Genomic DNA, 21,233 nt, shown 5'->3' with positions numbered 1-21,233 from the left:
TTGTGAATTAAATCAAAACACACACCGTCATCCAAAAATGATTTTACTATTTAGTTCAAGTACAAAAATACAAAATCAGAATACAACGGAATTATAAAGGAATAAATACATTCCTTCAATTAAAAGTAAGTCATTTGATGAGTAGGCTAAGGGTTAGTAGTCTCCAAACTAACTGAAGCACCACACTGAGAATGCACTCTAACTCTGAACAATGTAACAGTAAAAAGATATACAAAATCTGAATATAGAATGGATAAATAGCCAATGGGATTTCAGATAGTCCTCAGCAATAGCAAAACAACTAGATAACGTTTTGCTTTTTGTTTTTACAATAAATGAGAACGTTGTAAATAAAAAAAAAATAAACATTGGTAGTAATAACATTGGTAATAGGTGTGTATGCAGTGAGCATATTAGCACATTATGTCATTCACAGTAACCTGTAAGCACAATGTACTGGCTTCTCCTCCTTTCAGTAACTACTGGGGTTCAGGATCAGATCTCTAAAAGAAACACGGAACAGATTGTCAGACACATTCCTTTATCTGGAAACACATGGTACATGAAACTGTCCTCAGAACAAACACTGCATGACATTGAATGAACAAATATATATTTTTTGCCCGTTTACCATATATATTTTTTTTAGACGTATGTTGTTGTCGATACTAACCTTCCCTGTGGAGTACTTCCTGATGATTTCATTTGTCAGGATGGCATTGAAGGTTCTGCAGACCAGAGACAGGTTCCAGTAGCCTCTCTTTCCATCCACACGCAGTACGTCCCGGAAGATCCACACCAGCGACTCAAGAGGAAGCTGCAAGAAAGTGCATCATTTCAATGGTTCCAGTGTTTTAGCTGCCTATTTTGGTGAAGTGTTTGTTGTTGAACATTCGGTGCCTAAAGCAGTGGAGTTGTATATAAAAGAGGCCAGGAAAGTCACTAGGTAGGCTACATGTCAAACTCCAGAAGGCATTTATGGGTGATTCCTCACAAAACTAGAAACAAAAATTATGACTTGGGGGATTTTCACTCAATTTAATCAATATTGGTGTCCTTTGGAGGAAGGATTGTTGACATTTGTATCATAAATCATATTTAAGAACCCTTCTATAGATTACATTGTGAATATCCCCCAAATCCCTGTATTTTTTTGGTTCTAGTTTCGTGAGGAATCATCATAACATAAGTCTATTTATTATATGAATGGTAATCCAATCGTTATTTTCAGTTGAATCCTGTATGGAGTATCAAAAACAAAGAGTCAGCGGTTTGGCTAACTGGGCTGAATCTGAATTGTGTCCCACCCACCAACCCCTCTTTTACGCTACTGCTACTCTCTGTTCATCATATATGCATAGTCACTTTAACCATATCTACATGTACATACTACCTCAATCAGCCTGACTAACCGGTGTCTGTATGTAGCCTCTCTACTTTTATAGCCTCACTACTGTATATAGCCTGTCTTTTTACTGTTGTTTTATTTCTTTACCTACCTATTGTTCACCTGATACCTTTTTTGCACAATTGGTTAGAGCCTGTAAGTAAGTATTTCACTGTAAGGTCTACTACACCTGTTGTATTCGGCGCACGTGATAAATAAACTTTGATTTAAATCTGATATTAGGAAAGAAGGAAAGTGATTTTCTGGTTGTTCTATGTGAGATAAATCTACAGGTACTGTTACTTACCTCCAGGAGATGAGGTTTCCCCAGACCATGGTACCTCTGGGGATTCTGGGAATAAAGAAGAGGTGAGTGAATAGTTAGGTTCTAGAGTACTGATCTCTGAGTTGTATTGAATCAGTGAGATAATCAGACATTGTCTTTTCATTTGGCCTACCTCTCTCCCCTACCCTCTATAAGCCCAACCATATTAAACCCAATCATTGACAGCTTACCATTCCAGGCAGCACTCTCTTTCCTTGCAACTGCTGGGTCGCCAGGTCCGTTTCCTGGGCCAGTAGTGCGCCTGTGTCCGGGAACCTGTCGCTTTGTTCTTCTTCCATGTCGATGTACGGAAAGAGGTCATCGTCACGCTCTTCCCCCCGCCTTCCTCTTTCCTGCGTCCTAGTATAAGTGTAGCCGGGCAACGAGCTCTCGACCACCAACAGGCCTTGTTCGCCCAGGCACCGGTCGAAAGCTTCCTGGAAGGCAGACGCCGTCACGATCACCTTGTGTTTCCTCTTCATGTGGTTCTTGAAATTCTTCTTGTTCAGCCTGATTCCGCAGAGATCGCACTGGACCTTGGTGGCACGGCACCAGGGTGGCACGTCCATCTTGGATTCGGCCAGGTATCTCCTCAGGGCCTCCTCGTTCTCTGCAGCGATGTACTCTTTGTGGTGTTTCCTCTTCATGTGAACCTTGAAGTTCTTCTTGTTTAGGATGATGCCGCAGTGGTCACACTGAGTCTGTACAGGAACTGCGTCCCTTTGGGAAGGTCTTTGCGGTCTCTCGGTCTCAATCTGCGGCGTCGGAGGGCAGCTGTACACTTCGGGCGAGGAGGGTTCCGAATCCTGGTGTGTGACCGGATTGTGACTGGCAGAAGCATCTGTTTTTTCCATTAGAGGTGTGTCTGTGTTTAGAGTTTGAAGAGCGACTGGTAAGCTCGGAGGGGTGGCAGGTCTGGAGCTGGAAGGGACAGCAGGTATAGATGTGAGAGGCAGGACAGGTGTGGATGTTGCATGGGCGAGAGGTCTCTGGGCTGGAGAGGGATGTTGCTGGAGGGGCGGAGCAACAGATTGAGCTGGGACACGGGCAGGTGTTTGAGTCCCGTTCCGCTTTCTGCAAGCTCTGAAATGTTCTATAAACAACGCTTTTCTGCAGAGTACATGGTCACAATAGCTGCAGTGGTAGTGAGGGTAGTCTCTGCACGTCAGTTTGCAGTTGTAGACGATGTACTCTGACAGAAAAGGGTGACAATAAAACAATCAGTATAAAAAAAAATAATGTTAGATAGTGACTTTAAAAAGTCAAGTGTACAAGGACATTAGCACGTACAACATGGCATTCGCACAACTCAATTGAACAACTACAAAGCATTACTGAGTACAAGGAAATTGTTATTTTCTGACACTGCGGTTTCCAAAGTTCCCCTCACCGTCATTCTGAACTGCACTTTTCAGGTGGCTCTGGATGTGTGGGATGATCCGGTGTAACTCGTTGGGTTTGAACGCAGACGGTCGGCAGAAGGGGCAGTGGTAGAGGGAGCAGCACGTGGTGCACGGTTGTATCTTGGGAGTTTCACCAACTCGGAAACTGGTAATATGTTGCTGTGGAAAAACAAAGACAATAATGAATAGTCAATAATAAAGAGAAAATGGTCCGAAATTCCCGAGACGCAAATTCTACATGGTCCCAAATTGGGGACCAATAGTTCAGCAACATGCAGATACAAAATGTTTTGTATAGAAATGACAATTCTTTGTTTCCTACATTAATACATCAGAAAGCCATGTCCTGTCTACTCTACAAAAACATTATCAAAAGTATGTGGACACCTGTTTGTCCCCCTTTGCTGTTATAACAGACTTTCCACTAGAAAAACAGCCCCAGACCATTATTCCTCTTCCACCGTTATTTTCTGACACAGTTCATACTACACATTGGGGCAGGCAGATTATTCCTTTGGACTGCCAGATGGTGAAGTGTGATTCATCACTCCAGAGAATGAGTTTCCACTGCTCCAGAGTCCAATGGCAGCGAGCTTTACACCACTCCAGCTGGCGCTTGGCACTGTGCATGATGATCTTAGGCTTGTGTGTGGCTGCTCTGCCATGGAAGCCCATTTCATGAAGCTTCTGACGAACAGTTATTGTGCTGACGTTGCTTCCAGAGGCAGTTGGTACTCGGTAGTGAGTGTTGCAACCAAGGACAGACGATTTTTACACTCTGTGCGCTTCAGCACTCGGCGGTCCCCTTCTGTGAGCTTGTGTGGCCTACGACTTCGCAGCTGAGCCATTGTTGCTCCTAGACTTTTCCACTTCACAATAACAGCACTGACAGTTGATTGGTGCAGCTCTAGCAGGGCAAAAATTTGACAAACTGACTTCCTGGAAAGGTGGCATCCTATGATGGTGCCATGTTGAAAGTCAATGAGCTCTTCAGTAAGGCCATTATACTGCCAATGTTTGTCTATGGAGATTGCATGGCTGTGTGCTCGATTTTATACACCTGTCAACAACTGTGTCGCTGAAATAGCCGAATCCACTAATTTGAAGGGGTGTCCACATACTTTTGTATATATAGTATATTTTTATCCACAAAAATGTTATTTACTATGTGTACAGTTTCTTACCTTTCTGGGTATGTCACTGGAAATGACTATGGGGTCAGGGGTCATTGCGGGGGGCCCAGTGTTCTCATTGGAACTGACTATGGGGCCAGGGGTCAGTGTGAGGGGCCCAGCCTCATCAGTTGGTGCTGTGGATACCTCTTTCCACAGAGCGTGCTGATTGCCATTGACACCGTCCACCTCAAGAGTGTTAACTGGAAAAGCGAGAGTGAGAGGTCAACTTGACCAATTCTTGGCAAATCATTAGCTCAAAGGCTGACAACAGGCATTTAGAAAAAATCGGTAGCCTACCTTCGTCTTCGTCCGCATCATCGGCATTCGCCGCGGGTGAATCGCCCGACGAACTGTTGATTATTGGTGAGTCGCCGGTGACAGGCGTCAGCCCTTTGCCACTCACCGACCTGTACCTCGACTCCGCCAGGCTGAGTTGCTTCTCTAGCAATAGGATTTGCTCCTTGCTTTGAGAGACTTCTACACGTAACGCTCCACAGCAATCGTCCACTAACTTGCAAATCTCGGTCACAGCAGCTGAGGCTAGTATGCCCATGACAGAGCTTATCCGTTGATGCAAAACACGCGTTACCGACATTTTAAACACTTGTTTTTGTGAAACCTGGTCACAACTACTGATAGCTATGACGATTCAAAATGTCTAATAAACGATTTTGTCCCCAGCTTGTTCACGAAGTAATAATATTTGTAAGAATACCTGGATTGTTGTCAATGCGCCGCCATCTTTAATAACTGTGTCTTTGCGCACGCATCCTATCAGCGTTCAGAAAGTTTAGACAGAAAGCTAGAAAGCGCCACCTACCGCGTGGAGACTAGAATGTGCATTATTATCCAGAGTCAAATCTTTGAGCACTAAATATTATTTTGGGTCATCTCTGACGACAGCTTGCTAGAGAGGAAAAACGAATGAATTATTCCTATGGTTTGCAGAAACATTGTTTAACATTGAGTAAATCATTTATTTTTATTTTTATGGTTATTGGTTATCATGTTATCATGTTATAAACTGAGCACTGGAGTAATCTTAACCCCAGACAAACTATATGGAGGTTGTATTAGTCTCAAGATCTTGTGCAAAGTAAAATGATTAATTTCCAGTACATCATATATGTTTATTGTTTTTACCACAGATATAGAATGACCAAGACGAGGCCTCCCGGGTGGCGCAGTGGTTAAGGGCGCTGTACTGCAGCGCCAGCTGTGCCATCAGAGTCCTGGGTTCGCGACCGGGAGGTCCGTGGGGTGACGCACAATTGGCCTAGCGTCACCCGGGTTAGGGAGGGCTTGGTCGGTAGGGGTGTCCTTGTGCACCAGCGACTCCTGTGGCGGGCTGGGCGCAGTGTACGCTAGCCAAGGTGGCCAGGTGCACGGTGTTTCCTCTGGCGCATTGGTGCGGCTGGCTTCCGGGTTGGATGTGCGCTGTGTTAAAGAAGCAGCGGCTTGGGTTGTGTATCGGAGGACGCATGACTTTCAACCTTCGTCTCTCCCGAGCCCGTACGGGAGTTGTAGCGATGAGACAAGATAGTAGCTACTACAACAATTGGATACTACAAAAATTGGGGAGAAAAAGGGGTAAAATTCAAAAAAACAAAAAACAAAAGAATGACCAAGACAACGTGATCTGCTGCACCACCGAGAGCATCCTGGTTGCATCACTGCCTGGTATGGCAACTGCTCGGCCTCTGACCGCAAGGCACTACCCACAAATCAAAAGGCTACCTGGACTATTTGTATTGACCCCCCGCCACTCCCACTCCTTTTTACCCTCTCTGTTATTATCTATGCATAGTCACTTTACCTACATGTACATATTACCTTAAATGCGTGTTACCTTAATTAACTTGACTAACCTGTGCCCCCCCCACACAGACTCTGTACCGGTGCACCCTGTATCGCCTCGCTACTGTTATTTTATTGTTGCCCTTTCATTATTATATATATATATTTTTTTTACTTCAGTTTATTTTAGTAAATACAATTATTTTTCCTAACTACATTGTTGGTTAAGGAAGTATTTCACTGTAAGGTGTTGTATTTGGCACATGTGACAAATACAATTTGATTTGTCAGCGACGTTCTTTACCGTTGCCTATTGGAAACCCTCTTATCCAAATAAGGCCGTTAAAACATTCTGTGCCAAATGTCCCATCCAAACACACCTCTATCCACACCCTTCACTCGATTTAACAGAGCCTTAGCCAAGCCAAAGACAGGCTCAATAAAGACTCAATAAATACATTGAAGATTTTCCAGACTTTCAGTCATCTCAAACCTTTTCTCATCCCATTTTATGCTGTCAACAAAAAGCACCATATCCATGTTGTTATATTGCCCCTTTTAAGAGCCAGAGATTATCGTAGACAATACTGCCATCTTCCAGAAAGTACTAGCCTATGCAATGTCATAAAGTACTTAAAAAAATGTTTATTACAGGACAACAATACAGGTTGAGGTACATAAAATGGGCAATTACATTTGAAATTGCATCACATTTAGCCCGTTGGCGAACACATAAAGTCACTCACTGACTAGTAGTAAACAAAGCCAATGTTGAAAGCAGTTTGAAAAGGTGTCAAGCAATTAGCAATATCTTGTTGACTAACAGCGATAGTTGTGCACGCAGATGAATGGGTATTGTGTGCCACATCCGAGGTTCCTCCAGCCCTGGCCCACTACAAAGACAAACAAAAATCTTAGTAATTTTATCTGGCATATTTTAACACGTCATACAGTTCTGGGACCAGGCTACCTGTCATTATTTTTCAGGTAATATCATACTAATGTGAGTGTTCCGGATTTACATTTACTATGTTACGTCTAGTCCATGAGACCAGGCTGAACATCTTTAAGTTCATGTCTTACCAGCAGATTGCAGGTACATGCAGGAGTTGCTGGTTGCGGTGCTCTGGCTGTACCAGTTGGTGTAATACATTCCTGAGCGGTCGATCCACATCCAATATCCCTGAGTAAACAAAGAGTCATAACTCTTAGCTACAGCTTGTGAGAGCAAAATTGCAAGATTATGTTGTAATAGTTTTATTGCATCAAATGGTTGTTTTTTTGCAACCGAATAGAGGGTTCTTATAACTCTATTGTGAACAGAAAGTGGGCCACTGGGAGATAACACTGACAGGAGATTTATGATGACTTTTGGGTGATAAAACCTAAAGAGACCTCATTCCATAGCATGAGTTAATGTTTCTGTTCTATATGGTACCTGGTAGAGATGACCCCAGGGCCAGACCTGGTCTCTTCACAAAGATAACTGTTTTTTCAGCAGATACTGTCTGCTGTGAATTATAAGAATCTTTCATACTAGTCTTAACATTGTGACCCATTCCATACATCTGTTGTTCATCATGTAGGTTGAAAGGGGTGTATCTTGGCTATAAAAGACCTTTGTACTTTTGTCTCGGGGCTCTCAATGAATCATCTGAGGGTGATTCATTGACCATCCATCATTATCGTAGAGCACTCAATCGATTAACTTTATATGTGTGTGTTGTACTGACCTGATCCCTTATTAATACTTAATACATATTTAGTTTAGGTATAACTCTGACTTGAGTGATAAGTTAGTCTCCCCTCATTTGATAGTAAAGAAATGAACCACCACAAGCTGCACTGCTGTCCCTTACCACTAACAGATCTGATATAATACCTAGCTGCATGATTAAAATATCAGTAGCATATGCTGAGGCACAGAGTTTTTCCTGTTCTTGGGGGGGAAGCTCTAGGACCGAGAATTGTTTCTGGTCAGGTCACTATGTCGAAAAACTCACTATGTGAAAAACTCACTATGTCGGGCAACCCTTTCTCTCACCTGGAGGTAGAATCCACCGATCCAGGCGGTGGCTCTGTTGGCTGTTCTGGTTATCTGTTGCAGATAACGATACTCGGGGGAGGAGCTGGCGGAGGCCAGGCTGGCGCCCAGTTCATTGCAATGTTCCTGAAAGAAGAGCGGGGAGGTGAGGGGTGAGACACGTACACCTAATGGTTCCTAATTGCACTTTTTTTATTGCATTTTAAATGTAGCCTTTTTGGCCTATTCAAATCCAGATACGTCTTATTCGAAAGACAGAACCTATAGAATAGGCTAAACATATTCTGTCAAACCTTGAAAGACTTATTTGCACTGTTTATTGATTTGCACTAATATAGGTTATTTTCGTAGGCTACTTATTTAATTTTGGCTGCTATATTTATTTTATTATCTTATTTAGTACTTGTACAGTTCAATAGGCAAAATGCATGTCCTAAAGCCTATTCGTTTTTAGCATAAGCCAATGTTATTTTTGTAAAAAGTGTTATGAAGTATGTTATAAATATCGATTTGTTTTCTCTGATTGTATTTAGGATTTTTACAGTTAGGTAGGCAAAAGGCATATAGCCTAATGATAATTATCGACCTATTCGTTTTTAGTCGAAGCCAATTCAGTGTTATAAAGAATATTATAGGCTAAATAATAATTCGTTTTATCTGATTATTGTTGACTTTATATATAAATGCACAATATTTAATTTATTGAAAATAAAGTTGTTCGTGAGACAACTCCGACAGACTTATCATGTATTTTTTGTTCCTGCTATTGATGCTGCAAGTGTTTATACCCGATTGCCCGTTGCGCAATTCAAGGACACGCATAAACACTTTCGACAATATTATCCAAAATATTAGATTATACGTTTAATTTGTCAAAGAAACGTTTAGGCTACTGCAACTTTTATGGACAGCAGTCTATGTGTAGGCTTATAATATTGGCTAAGAAAGGAATTTTCCGATGGCACAATTTATTTTGCCAACACTGTAGTCAAGCAGCCTAAACACACGTAGACCTACCAGGTTTGTTTAAACTTCCTATTCGATTAGTCTATCTTGCAATTGTTTGTTCTCTCTTTCATTATTACTATAGCTACTGCGTTTAATCTAGGCTATTAGCAAACAACTTTCTGAGATGGAACTCCGTTAGGCCTATAGACTATATTCATTCGATAGTTGATCATGAAAGAGTAGGTTATTCCTATGCCAACAAGTCACATTCAAATCGAATGGGGATTGGGGAGAAAAGGGGGAAATTAAGATTAGCCTAAAAGGCCCTTGACCTCGCGACATTGGAGAGGAGAGGGGAAAAACACCTTTAGGCCTATCTGACATTTTGCGCTGCTTTAGTGCTCACCGATCTTTATACTCTACGTTGTTCTCTTGAATTATGTCAATAGTCTACATACATACAAACGCACAGTCATTTTTGAAAAAGCATACTTTGCTATTATCGTAGGCCTACACAATATAGCTTATCTACATTGTTATGTTTTAATTTATGAAGCCCTTTTACGAAAAGTCCCACTGTACCTAACGTCCTTACTAAACCTTACACATACGAGTTACCACACCCGGTCTCGGGATGGCGAACTCTGGAAATTCCTTTGGTCTCCACTGAGTTAGGCAAATCATCTTCAAAATGTTCTTAAATTTGATGTTCTGGTGTCTCTAGGGCAATTCAGAAAGCTGATTGAGAACCTTATCACTGATGAATGTGTTTGTTTTTATTTTTATTGAACCTTTATTAAACTAGACAAGTCAGTTAAGAACAAATTCTTATTTACAATGACGGCCTTGTTCAGGGGCAGAACGACAGATTTGTATCTTGTCAGCTCGATCAACGCTCTAACCACTAAACTACCTGTTGCCCCGCCCCGTGTTTTTCCTTTTGCTTGCATTTTGTGTTTATATTTTGATGTGTGTATTTTCTGTAATTTATGTAATTCAGGGCTCATCTATAAAAGGGACCTCGGTCTCAGTATGACTCAATGATCAAATGAAGGTTAAATAGAATAAAATAGTTATGAATTTACGTCAAGCTTTTAGACGCTTTAAATAGGCCTATATTAAATTGAGAAGTGCATGAATTACCTCAGCGTTGAACCAGGACCGAGGAGTGTTCACAAACATGTAACACTTGGACTGGTAGCTGAGCCATCCGTCAGGGCAGAAACTGCGTGCTGCTGTGAACACGCAGATAAAATACAACAATTATTTGACATCGTAATACAAGGAGTTGATATTGACAGGAGTATGAACTTTGATCTCATAATATAAAACATGAAAGTACATTTAGTCATACTGGTGTTTTTTCCCCTCCCTGCTAAAAGAAAACCAAAAAACACTAGTCTTTCGTTGCGTGACCATGCATTGCACGATGTACAAAAAGTCCGCAATCGTAGAACCAGTAAAGGTGATAGTTGTTATTTTACATAATTCATCATAAAAGGTGTCAACATACCTTTAGGTGCCGCAGCCACCTCTTCAACAGCCTCAGTCTGTACATCCTCTTCTGGAAAAGCACAAACAATAAAACAGTCCTCGATATTACTATTTAGCCACCAGCAAATCACTATGTCAAGGAGTTATATATACTATATAAATATGTTTGTTTTCACGGGTATATTTTATAGGTGACAGGTCGTTAAAATCATTGTTTCGTACCTATGTGAAGTCTGACAAAACAGAATGCCTCAAATATAATTTATCAACAAATGAGGCACATAATACACAACACAATCTCACACTCACTTCGTGCAAATATGTACAAAGAGTATTTGCAGCAGATTTCAATGTGAAGTAATTGTAATTGATCAGGAAATAAGGTGATGCTCCACAATAGACATTGATGACATTGATAGACATTTCGATGTATGTATTTACTGTGGTGATGATGAACTTTTAGCTATATTTTTAAGGTTGTCTTCTGTGGGGAAATACTCTTGTCTAGTGATAGTCTGAAATTATTGTGTATCACTCTCTCTAGTTGATTCTCCAACACGTTCTCTCCCTTTTCATCCAGACAAGCAGCACCACCATCATCACCACCATGAAGGTTCTGATCATCTTTGCACTACTTTGTGTCGCCCTCTCTGCTAGGGCAGCAGCAGGTAAGTCAGCCAAATACTCAACAATGTCACTAATACAGCACAGGGTAATTAATTGTTACTGAATAATGACAATAGTTGTGTTTTCCCCTTTAAGTTCCTGTGGAGAGCGATGCTGTGGCGGTAGAAGAGACAAAAAGTGCCCCAGGTTTGTAGCTCTAATTATGTTTGTATTGAGAGCAGTAATTGAGCACTGAATCAATATTTCTCCCAATTCCCAGTTGAATGAAAGTCAAATTGATTTCCTTGTTCCATGTTTCTGCAGAGGAGGCTGTTGAGGTTGAGGCTCCTGCAGCAGAGGAGAAGCTGAGTGACGCCCCAGGTCAGTTCTTCTCTATAGGCTTTAATCAAGCAAGAGCATCAATGTCTATGGTGGAGCATCACCTCATTTGAGCATCACATCATTTCCTGATCAATAACAATTTCTTCACATTGGTACAAAACAAACGAATTAAACTACAGGCCATGTATAAAATATTAGCTATGAAAATACATATATTGAATCTCATTGTCTGTGATTTGCTGGTGGCTTTCAAAGTGATATTCTTGTCTTATTATGTGTTTAGGTGTCTTTTCAGAAGATGAGAATGAGGCAGTTGAGGTGGCTGCTGCAGCACCTAAAGATAAAGGTAGGGACTCTCCATGATGAATGATGTTAAGTTAACCATCACTGGTTCTACTATTGATGCCTGTGTATACCGTGCAATGTATGATCACAATGAAATAATGTTTTGGTTTCCCATCAGCAGGGAGGGAAAAATCACCAGCATGACTAAATAAACATTAATGTTTTACATTATGAGATCAAACGTTTTACTTTGGAAAGTTCATACTCCTGACAATATCAACTCCTTGTATTGCGATGTCAAATCATTGTTGCATTTTATTTTCGTCTTCACAGCGGCACGCAGGTTCTGCCCTGACGGATGGTTCAGCTACCAGTCCAAGTGTTACATGTTTGTGAACACTCCTCGGTCCTGGTTCGGAGCCGAGGTAACGCACTTCTCAATGTAATATATTTAGTGTCTAAAATCTTGACCTGAATATGTTACTATGACTGCAAATTGTTCACTTTCAAAAAATGTGCGTTTGTGTCTGTATACTGTAATGTCACTATGAGGGAGCGCAACACTTTTGTTAATGTGCAGGCCTACTGTGTGAGTGTGTGCACGTGTCTCACCCCTCACCTCCCTGCTCTTCTTTCAGGAACATTGCAATGAACTGGGCGCCAGCCTGGCCTCTGCCAGCTCCTCCCCTGAGTATCGTTACCTGCAACAGATAACCAGAACAGCCAACAGAGCCACCGCCTGGATAGGTGGATTCTACCTCCAGGTGAGAGAAAGGGTTGCCCTGAAAACCTCCGCCATCTAAGCATACTTAGCGCCCCAAGTTTTTCTGACAGTGACCGGTCAAGAAACAGTTCCGGGCCCTAGAGTTTTCCCTCAGAGCACATGGCCGGGAAACACTCTTAGCCTTGTGTTTAAATGGCTTCTGATATTTTAATCATGCAGCTAGGTATGATATCAGATCTGTTAGTGGTAAGGGACAGTAGTGCAGCTAAGTCTTATGACTCTTTGTTTACTCAGGGAACTTGGATGTGGATCGACCGCTCAGGAATGTATTACACCAACTGGTACAGCCAGAGCACCGCAACCAGCAACCCCTGCATGTACCTGCAATCTGCTGGTAAGACATGAACCTAAATATGTAGCATAGTCCCAGAACTAAGCCGATGAAATGACCCACATTACTTTTTTTTGTGTCATTTTTCCTTTGGTAGTGGGCCAGGGGTGGAGGAACTGCGGATGTGGCGGACAATTACCATTCATCTGCGTGCACAACTATCGCTGTTAGTCAACATTGCGAAGATACTGTTAATTGCTTGACACCTTTTCTAACCGCTTTCAATGTGGGCTGTTTACTGACTGTAAATGACTAGTGTTCGCCAAAGGGATAAATGTGATGCGATTTAAAATGTCATTTCCCATTTATGTATCTCAACCGTTTTTGTTTTCCAGTAATAAACATTTTTTTTAAAAGTACTATGACATTGTATAGGCTGGTACTTTCTGAAAGATGGCAGTATTGTCTAAAACCGGTACATTTGCTTTTTAATTCTACGCATATAAAATAGATCAGTATAAAGGATTTGAGACGAGGACAAAAAGGCTGGAGGGTCCTCAATTTATTAAGCCTCAATTTACCCATTTATCGAGATCTGTCTTGGGCTTGACATCTTTATACTGTACATGGCAGAAAAGTGAGCCGTAAAATAACCTAATCTCAAAATATGGTGGGGAAACTAACTTTAGAATTCATAGAAGATAAAATGGCACCTTTTTATAAGTTGTTCTACTCAAACAAAGCGTTTTACAATGAACGTAGGCCATACACAACCTGGAGAAAGTGCAACTAGTTCTTGTCATTAAAACAATATTTATTTTCACGAAAACAAAGTGACAGGTGACAACTTGTTAAACTCAAATGCTGATGTACATTTCTGGTTGTCATTGAAATGACTATTATCATGAATAAATGTCACAGAAAAAACATAAATCTCAAGATTAAATTTATCTACGTCTTGTAATAACTTAACTCATGTCAAATGTTCACCCGTTCGTTTTCTGCTGGCTTCTTGTGACGGTAATAGCGCACCAGCCACTAATGAAAATGAGGAATGTGTAGGCCTATACCGCCACCTACTGGGATCCATTGGCATAAACGACCAAGAGCAAAGGGAGTTGATTGAACTACTGTAGTAGGCTGGCTACACCTATAAAATGAAATAAATCGGGGTTCTACTGTAAGCAGTATAATTTACTAACCAAATAAAAGTAACTCTGGGAACTCACATCTGTCCAATCACCCGGCCAATGTTATCTGATCAGATTTCGGCAATCAAATTGTTTTAAATGGGGCGACAGGTGGGTTCTTGGGGCAGCAGGTAGCCTAGTGGTTAAAGGGCTGGGCTAGAAACTGTAAAGGTTGCCCGATCGAATCACTGACCTGACAAGATACATATCTGTCATTCTGCCCCTAAACAAGACAGTTAACCCACTGTTCTAGGCTGTAATTATAAATAATACTTTGTTCTTAACGGTCTTGCCTAGTTAAAACAAATGGCTAATGAATAGAATGGGTTAATTAACTTGAATGGGAATGCCATTCTATTTATATGCATTTAATTCCATCAGATAACTTTTTTTTTAAAACTAGGCCTAGGCATTCAACATATGGTATATTTTTGTGGAGGGGGTAATTGTCTAAGGCAGTTGTTCCCAAACATTTTATAGTCCCATACCCCTTCAAACATTCAACCTCCAGCTGCGTACCACCTCTGGCACCAGGTTCAGCAAAACACAAATGTTGTTGTTTGCCATCATTGTAAGCCTGCCACACACAAACTACACAATAAATGCATGCTGTCCACTTGAAATACTGTTGGCTGCATTAAGAGAGGATAAGCTACCATTAGCTAAAGTAATTTTGCAAACTAAAACATTATAGCTTGCTAGTTGTAATAAAAGCTGTTAACCTGTGTACTAGCTACTTGCATAGTTAGCATGTCATACCACGAGGACAGTAAGTTAGCATTAGTTATCAAGTTAGCTAGTCAGGCTTTTCAATTAGTTACTGCAGTGGCTGTATTTATCTACATTGCTTGCTATCACATTAATTGTACATTTTATATCCAATTGAACTCATCTCATGCAATTATTTAGGCTACCGACTCCCCGAAAGTTCCTCTACTTCAGCCAGTGATTCTATACCGTATCTTGGCTCTGTTCCAGCATCTTCCATTTGGTACCCGTTACAGAAAAGTGTGTAGCTCGCCTCCGCCACCTACCAGGCTTGAATGGTTTATGAGAGCGTGAGTGGGCACAGCAGAGTGCGGAGTGCTTGTTATACTGGTACTCTCTGCGATCTATTCTGATTTATCAACCACAGAAGTATGATTTGCATGTCAATTTTTAAAAGGGCAATCCGCAGTTGCTACATCCATTTTGGACGTATAAATGAATATGTATTCTTGAAGAACATAACCTATAAATGCCTCATGAGCTAGATTCAACTGTCATACCTCATCAGAACCCCAAATACAATTTTTTTACCCCAAGAACACCAAATAGATACTTTTTAAAAATCCCAATGTTTGTAAACAAAGTAAATGTAAACAAACACTACATAGCCTCAAAACATGGTTAAAAATATAATTTTGATATCACGGTTGGTCAGTCCTTGCATCCATAGCTCTGTCTATGAATTTGAGAGTTGGTACATTACTTCAGCCCCCTCCTTGTGCTTTGTTACCAAAAACAGGGGTGGCTCGGACGCTTTGTTATTGTTTCAACTGCTGATTGCAGCTTTAAGATGAAAGTGAAAGAAATACAAAGTTATTCTAGCAACACTTAATACCCAGACCAAGTGAAATACGTATGGTCAAGAACTGTTTTCCCAATGAAATACAACAGTATATGTTATGCTATATACGTGGACAGAATCAGGACAGAACACAATATTTTATCATTACAACGTTAAAGCATGGATTGGATATAATGTACACAGTGAATACCAGCTGATTTGTCAAAATTACATTTGTTAAAACAAACAAATAAAATATATGTAGGCTAATATTTGTAGTACAGTAAAAAAGGTCAGTAGGGAAAATGACCTTGATCAGAATAAACTTTGTTTTCACTAGCCGCAAGGTCAAAACTGGCTATATCGTAAAAATGTATGTATTTTCATTTTTGCTCTTCATGTTAAGGTTAGGGTTAGGTATAAGAATAGCAGTGTGGTTAGGTTTAAAATCAAAATGTAAAAAGAGAAACTGTAGAAACGGGCGGGTTTATGACTTTGTAGCTGTGGAAGCTAGTGACGACCAATAAACTTTGAGAGAAACCTAACTCAACAGGGGGGAGATCTATTTCTGTCCAATCAGAATGTGAAGGGGTGATTTGGCTTTGTGTGTCAATCCCCTCACACTATTGTTACCGCCACAGTAATGATAGAAGTTGTAGTAGTAACTGTCGATGTACTTCGTAATCGTGCAAATTAAAATGTCAGCTAAAATTTAACTAAACATTGATCAAATGACCTAAAATAACAATGTGATATTATAAGAAAAAACAATAAATGTATGCACAGGTCAATCTGTCCCACACACATGTAGACACTTTACTAGAAACACTCAAGTCTCCTCAACAAAGCAATAGAATACACAGAGTTCAACAAACTTGGTTTTAGGTTTAGAATTCCCCCCATGATAGCACAAGACCACTAGCATGGGTACCAGTCTGTTTAGCTAACATACCACTCCTTGTACTCTGTGCCATTGCCAAACAATAACGTTATTTCCAACAACAAATCAGCAACTCCTCACAAAATCCAGCTGCATATTAAACGCTGAGATTGAAGAAAGGCCAGTCTCTGTGGCCCATAGCACAAGGAGTGGAACGTTAGCTAAACAGACTGGTACCCAGACTACAAGACCACAACATTCTAGTCAGAACGCAGATTAGAACGTTACAGCCATGGAACATTTGGTGCCAACAAGTAAACATAGACGGTAGTTTGCTGCAGTTACTCTGTAGATCTACAGCTCTTTAATCTATACACAAGTGTTTCTCCAGGCAGTGTTTCTGAGTGAAACACTTGCCACACAGCTCACAGCCAAAGGGTTTCTCCCCAGTGTGAACCCTCTTGTGAGTTTTAAGGTTACAGAGGTAGGCAAAGCTCTTGCCGCAGTAGTTGCAGATGAACGGACGCTCCCCCGTGTGAGTGAACTGGTGGGTCTTAAGAGTTTGTTTCGTACCGAAAGCCTTCCCGCATATCTCGCAGCCAAAAGCCCTGCTGTGACTGGTGGAGTGTGCGATGAGAGCTTTCTTATTGTGAAACGTCTTGCCGCACGTCTCGCAGTCCAACCTTGAACCGAAGCCGTGAGCTGCCACCATGTGATTCTTCAGGCTCTGGGTGTGGCAGAACGCCTTTCCACACTCCCCGCACTCGTGATTCCCCTCCCCTCCCCTGTGACAGAGCTGGTGCTTCTTGAGGTTGTTAATCTGGGAGAAACCCTTGCCGCACTGCTTGCAGACGAACGGCCTCTCCCTCGTGTGAACCCGCTCGTGGATTATCACCTGGCTACGGTAGTTGAAGCGTTTGTTGCAGTATGAACAGGCGTGCATTTCCCTGCCCGTGAGGTGGTCGACCATCTTGTTTTCTGCGACACTGGGGGTGAAGCTGGGGGTGTCGCTCTCTGACCCCGGCTCAGACTTGACCCACATCTCCAGCTCCTCGCTGAAGTCTTGGCTGGTGTCTTCTTCCTCGGGCTCTGCTGTGGAGCTGTGGTACGCCTCTGACTGGCTCTCGTCCATGGCCTGGAAATCATCTTTTAGGGACAGGCCACCTGCAGAAACAGTGAGAGTCAAGTGACGGTTTTTGAGCATTTGTTGACAATGACAACGTAGTTTAGTGGGAAGTATCAGAACAACATGCGTTTTAACATTCAAGTTAGTTTTCATTTAAAGTCGGTTTTAACATAAGATAAGATAGATAAGCTAACAACTGGTTTATCCCTGTTGGGAAATGTTGGTTGCGGCTCCTAGCATACATACATGCACATATTCAAATAGAGAAGGGCCAGTAAACACAGGTAGAAAAAGTGCAGTTCACACAACAGAACACTGTCAACATGATCACAGTGTTAGTAGTATTGTCAGATATAACTACCATTTCCTTCTCCACCGATAATGATGTGCTCTGCTTCCTCCGGGTGACTAGCCTCCACAACCTCCTCCGGCCTGTCCTCACCTTTAGGGTCTGGTTGTAAAATGACCTGTTTCACGTCAGGACACTGCAACAAATAGGAGGTTAAATGTTTAAACTATCATTATACCACTTCTATAACATTCAAGCCATTGCACTCCAAAGCTAACGTTGTATGTGGACACAAACTGAACAACGTGGGTGAGTGACTGCCACTGACCGACAGGACCTTCGTATTTTAGATCAATACTTTTCTCTCTGACACACTGGGTTTCTAATGTGGTATGAAAACATGGACTGCTACACTCGCTATTCATTGGTTGTCAATATGCCGTTAAAGATTTTTTTTAAAGTGGGAAATTTGGTAAAACAAGACCATAATAAAAGGTGTTGTTCCATCCTAGTCTTATAATAAATTTATACAATACACCATCCATATAGCTAGGCCAACATTGACATGCAGCAGTTCATGGACCAGACACCATAAATATGAGTGTCAACCAACTTCTTCCTTCACTGTTCTGCGCTGCGGTGCACTGGTTTCTCCCAATTCGATGGCAGCATCCACTCCATAGTGCCTCTCACTCACAACCAACTGCTTGTCCGGAAACCTGTGGTCCCCCACGCCTTTATTATTCTCTGCACACAACAATAAAAGGGTGATGTTTGCTACTTATAGTGACTTTCAACATGCATGATTACACAGAGCTAGCTACAGTCGCTACAAGAGAACATCGTCACACTCAACTTACGGATCTCGTCGCAAAGCTGAACTTCTAAAGATATATCAACAGAAGAGGTGCCCCGCTTTGGTCTCTCGGTCCCGAGCTCGATTTGCATACAGTACAATGCCTTCCGAAGAGCGTCGTTCTCTCCCTGTTGTCGGGATATCTCCGAGAATAGAAGGGCAGAACTGTAATCGACCAGTTTTGTAATCTCTGCAACGGCAGACGTCGTCAGCGTCTCCATAATTGAAGAAAGTTGTGCCTGGAAAGACCCGTTTGGAGACATGTCGACAGTTCTGACGAGGGCTCAATACACGGAAATCTCACGATTGCTGAATGGTTGACGTTGATCAACATCCGGTAGAGAAGACTAAACTCAACGCTACGATACAAACATGTACCTTTTGCTCCAAGAATTTTTCCATGTCCCTTCGATAGCTCAGTTGGTAGAGCGGAGGACTGTAGAACGCAAAGTGCTGAAATCCTTAGGTCGCTGGTTCAAATCCGGCTCGAAGGAGGACCCTTTTTCATCAAAATATTTTTACCTGTTGTTCGCACATCCCCCTATAGAGAATAATATGTACATTTCCAGTTTCTCAAAGAAAAGTCAAGGTGTACGAATCCAATCATACAGAAGAATTCAAAACAATTCAAGTTTATCCACAGTTCTCTAAAATCCATAACTCAGTTAGTTGCTAGAGCGGAAGACCGGAACCGTAAATGCTGAAATCCGGATCGAAAAAGGAACCTTTTCCTACCTTTTCCTACCCCTGGAAATGCGCCTAAAAGATATACATTTGCCTGTTGTTCGCACATTCCCCGATAGAGAACAAACGTGCATTTCCAGTTTCCTAATTAAAAAACAATCCAAGCTAACTCACAAATGAGGAAAAATGAAGTCAGTTGGTGGAGCGGAGGACTGCAGAACGGTGAATGCTTATATCCTTAGATCGCTGTTTCAAATCCGTGTCGAAGGAGGATATTTTTGTATTCATGTCATAAATGTAGCATTAACCATAGATTTATTCAAAAGCACACAATGGCATATAATATATTTTTATAGTGGTATTGATAGGTTTGCAATTTGAAGTGGTACATATGTGCGACAACCTACTAAATTCATAGTGGCACAAGTAAACAAGGAGCAGTTCCCTGACCGGGAATCGAGTAAACATGTAGCAAAAGAGTAGTTCCCTGACCGGGAATCGAACCCGGGCCGCGGCGGTGAGAGCGCCGAATCCTAACCACTAGACCACCAGGGAAGGGTACTACAGCGCAAATTGGTTCCCAGTGTGAGCTGGTACATATGTGCGATAACCTTCCATATTCATAGTGACAGGTTGCACAAGTAAACATGTAGCAAAAGAGTAGTTCCCTGACCGGGAATCGAACCAGGGCCGCGGCGGTGAGAGCGCCGAATCCTAACCACTAGACCACCAGGGAAGGGTCCTACAGTGCAAATTGGTTCCCAGTGTGAGCTGGTACATATGTGCGATAAACTTCCATATTCATAGTGACAGGTTGCACAAGTAAACATGTAGCAAAAGAGTAGTTCCCTGACCGGGAATCGAACCCGGGCCGCGGCGGTGAGAGCGCCGAATCCTAACCACTAGACCACCAGGAAAGGGTACTAGAGTGAAAATCGGTTCCCAGTGTGAGCTGGTACATACAGTTGAAGTCGTAAGTTTCCATCCACTTAGGCTGGAGTCATTAAAACCTGTTTGTCAACCCCTCCACACATTTCTTGTTAACAAACTATAGTTTTGGCAGTCGGTTAGGACATCTACTTTGTGCATGACACAAGTAATTTTTCCAACAATTGTTTACAGACCGATTATTTCACTTATAATTCAGTGTATCACAAATCCAGTGGGTCAGAAGTTTACATACACTAAGTTGGCTGTGCCTTTAAACAGTTTGGAAAATTCCCGAAAATGATGTCATGGCTTAGAAGCTTAGAAGCTTCTGATAGGCTAATTGACATCCTTTGAGTCAATTGGAGGTGTACCTGTAGATGTATTTCAAGGCCTACCTTCAAACTCAGTGCCTCTTTGCTTGACTCCATGGGAAAACCAAAGGAAATCAGCCAAGACCTCAGAAAAAAAATGTAGACCTCCACAAATCTGGTTCATCCTTGGGAGCAATTTCCAAACGCCTGAAGGTACCTGTAAAAACAATAGTACGCAAGTATAAACACCATGGGACCACGCAGGAGTCATACTGCTCAGGAAGGAGACTCGTTCTGTCTCCTAGAGATGAACGTACTTTGGGTCGAAAAGTGCAAATCCATTCCAGAACAACAGCAAAGGACCTTGTGAAGATGCTGGAGGAAACAGGTACAAAATGGTCTATATCCACAGGCAAACGAGTCCTATATCGAACAGGGGGAGAGAGTAGTTCCCGAAGAACACATCCCAACCGTGAAGCACAGCATCATGTTGTGGGGGTGCTTTGCTGCAGGAGGGTCTGGTGAACCACTAAAACACCTGGGAAGGACACTGCAGG

General features: G+C 41.8%; 4 protein-coding genes and 1 non-coding gene across 5 annotated transcripts; 2 read left to right on the top strand and 3 right to left on the bottom strand.

Moving 5' to 3' along the window:
- Positions 1-29: 29 nt before the first annotated feature.
- LOC139399247 (uncharacterized) lies at positions 30-4,957 on the bottom strand. Its single transcript, XM_071144764.1, has 7 exons — positions 4,588-4,957; positions 4,300-4,490; positions 3,103-3,274; positions 1,904-2,904; positions 1,695-1,739; positions 674-817; positions 30-503 (listed from the first exon to the last, which is right to left on the bottom strand). The coding sequence occupies exons 1-7, from the start codon at positions 4,883-4,885 to the stop codon at positions 480-482; spliced, it is 1,875 nt and encodes a 624-aa protein (XP_071000865.1). The 5' UTR covers positions 4,886-4,957; the 3' UTR covers positions 30-479.
- Positions 4,958-6,906: 1,949 nt separating this feature from the next.
- LOC139399250 (ladderlectin-like) lies at positions 6,907-11,182 on the bottom strand. Its single transcript, XM_071144771.1, has 7 exons — positions 11,133-11,182; positions 10,796-10,806; positions 10,593-10,643; positions 10,223-10,314; positions 8,132-8,257; positions 7,171-7,270; positions 6,907-6,980 (listed from the first exon to the last, which is right to left on the bottom strand). Exons 1-7 carry the CDS (start codon positions 11,180-11,182, stop codon positions 6,907-6,909), a joined length of 504 nt encoding a protein of 167 aa, XP_071000872.1.
- Positions 11,181-13,184, top strand: LOC139399249 (ladderlectin-like). The gene is made up of 8 exons (XM_071144769.1): positions 11,181-11,241; positions 11,336-11,386; positions 11,504-11,560; positions 11,805-11,867; positions 12,140-12,231; positions 12,445-12,570; positions 12,825-12,924; positions 13,019-13,184. The coding sequence occupies exons 1-8, from the start codon at positions 11,181-11,183 to the stop codon at positions 13,090-13,092; spliced, it is 624 nt and encodes a 207-aa protein (XP_071000870.1). The 3' UTR covers positions 13,093-13,184.
- Positions 13,185-15,739: 2,555 nt separating this feature from the next.
- On the bottom strand, positions 15,740-19,162 carry LOC139399251 (zinc finger protein 391-like). Its single transcript, XM_071144772.1, has 4 exons — positions 18,756-19,162; positions 18,509-18,642; positions 17,968-18,091; positions 15,740-17,644 (listed from the first exon to the last, which is right to left on the bottom strand). The coding sequence occupies exons 1-4, from the start codon at positions 19,012-19,014 to the stop codon at positions 16,845-16,847; spliced, it is 1,317 nt and encodes a 438-aa protein (XP_071000873.1). The 5' UTR covers positions 19,015-19,162; the 3' UTR covers positions 15,740-16,844.
- trnay-gua (transfer RNA tyrosine (anticodon GUA)) lies at positions 19,157-19,245 on the top strand. Its single transcript is given in 2 exon segments — positions 19,157-19,193; positions 19,210-19,245. It is a non-coding gene; the product is annotated as a tRNA-Tyr (tRNA).
- Positions 19,246-21,233: the final 1,988 nt, after the last annotated feature.

The sequence above is a fragment of the Oncorhynchus clarkii genome, unplaced genomic scaffold (genome assembly GCF_045791955.1).
Source record: "Oncorhynchus clarkii lewisi isolate Uvic-CL-2024 unplaced genomic scaffold, UVic_Ocla_1.0 unplaced_contig_2113_pilon_pilon, whole genome shotgun sequence".
Lineage (NCBI taxonomy): Eukaryota > Metazoa > Chordata > Actinopteri > Salmoniformes > Salmonidae > Oncorhynchus > Oncorhynchus clarkii.
This window is presented reverse-complemented; position numbering and strand designations above follow the sequence as displayed.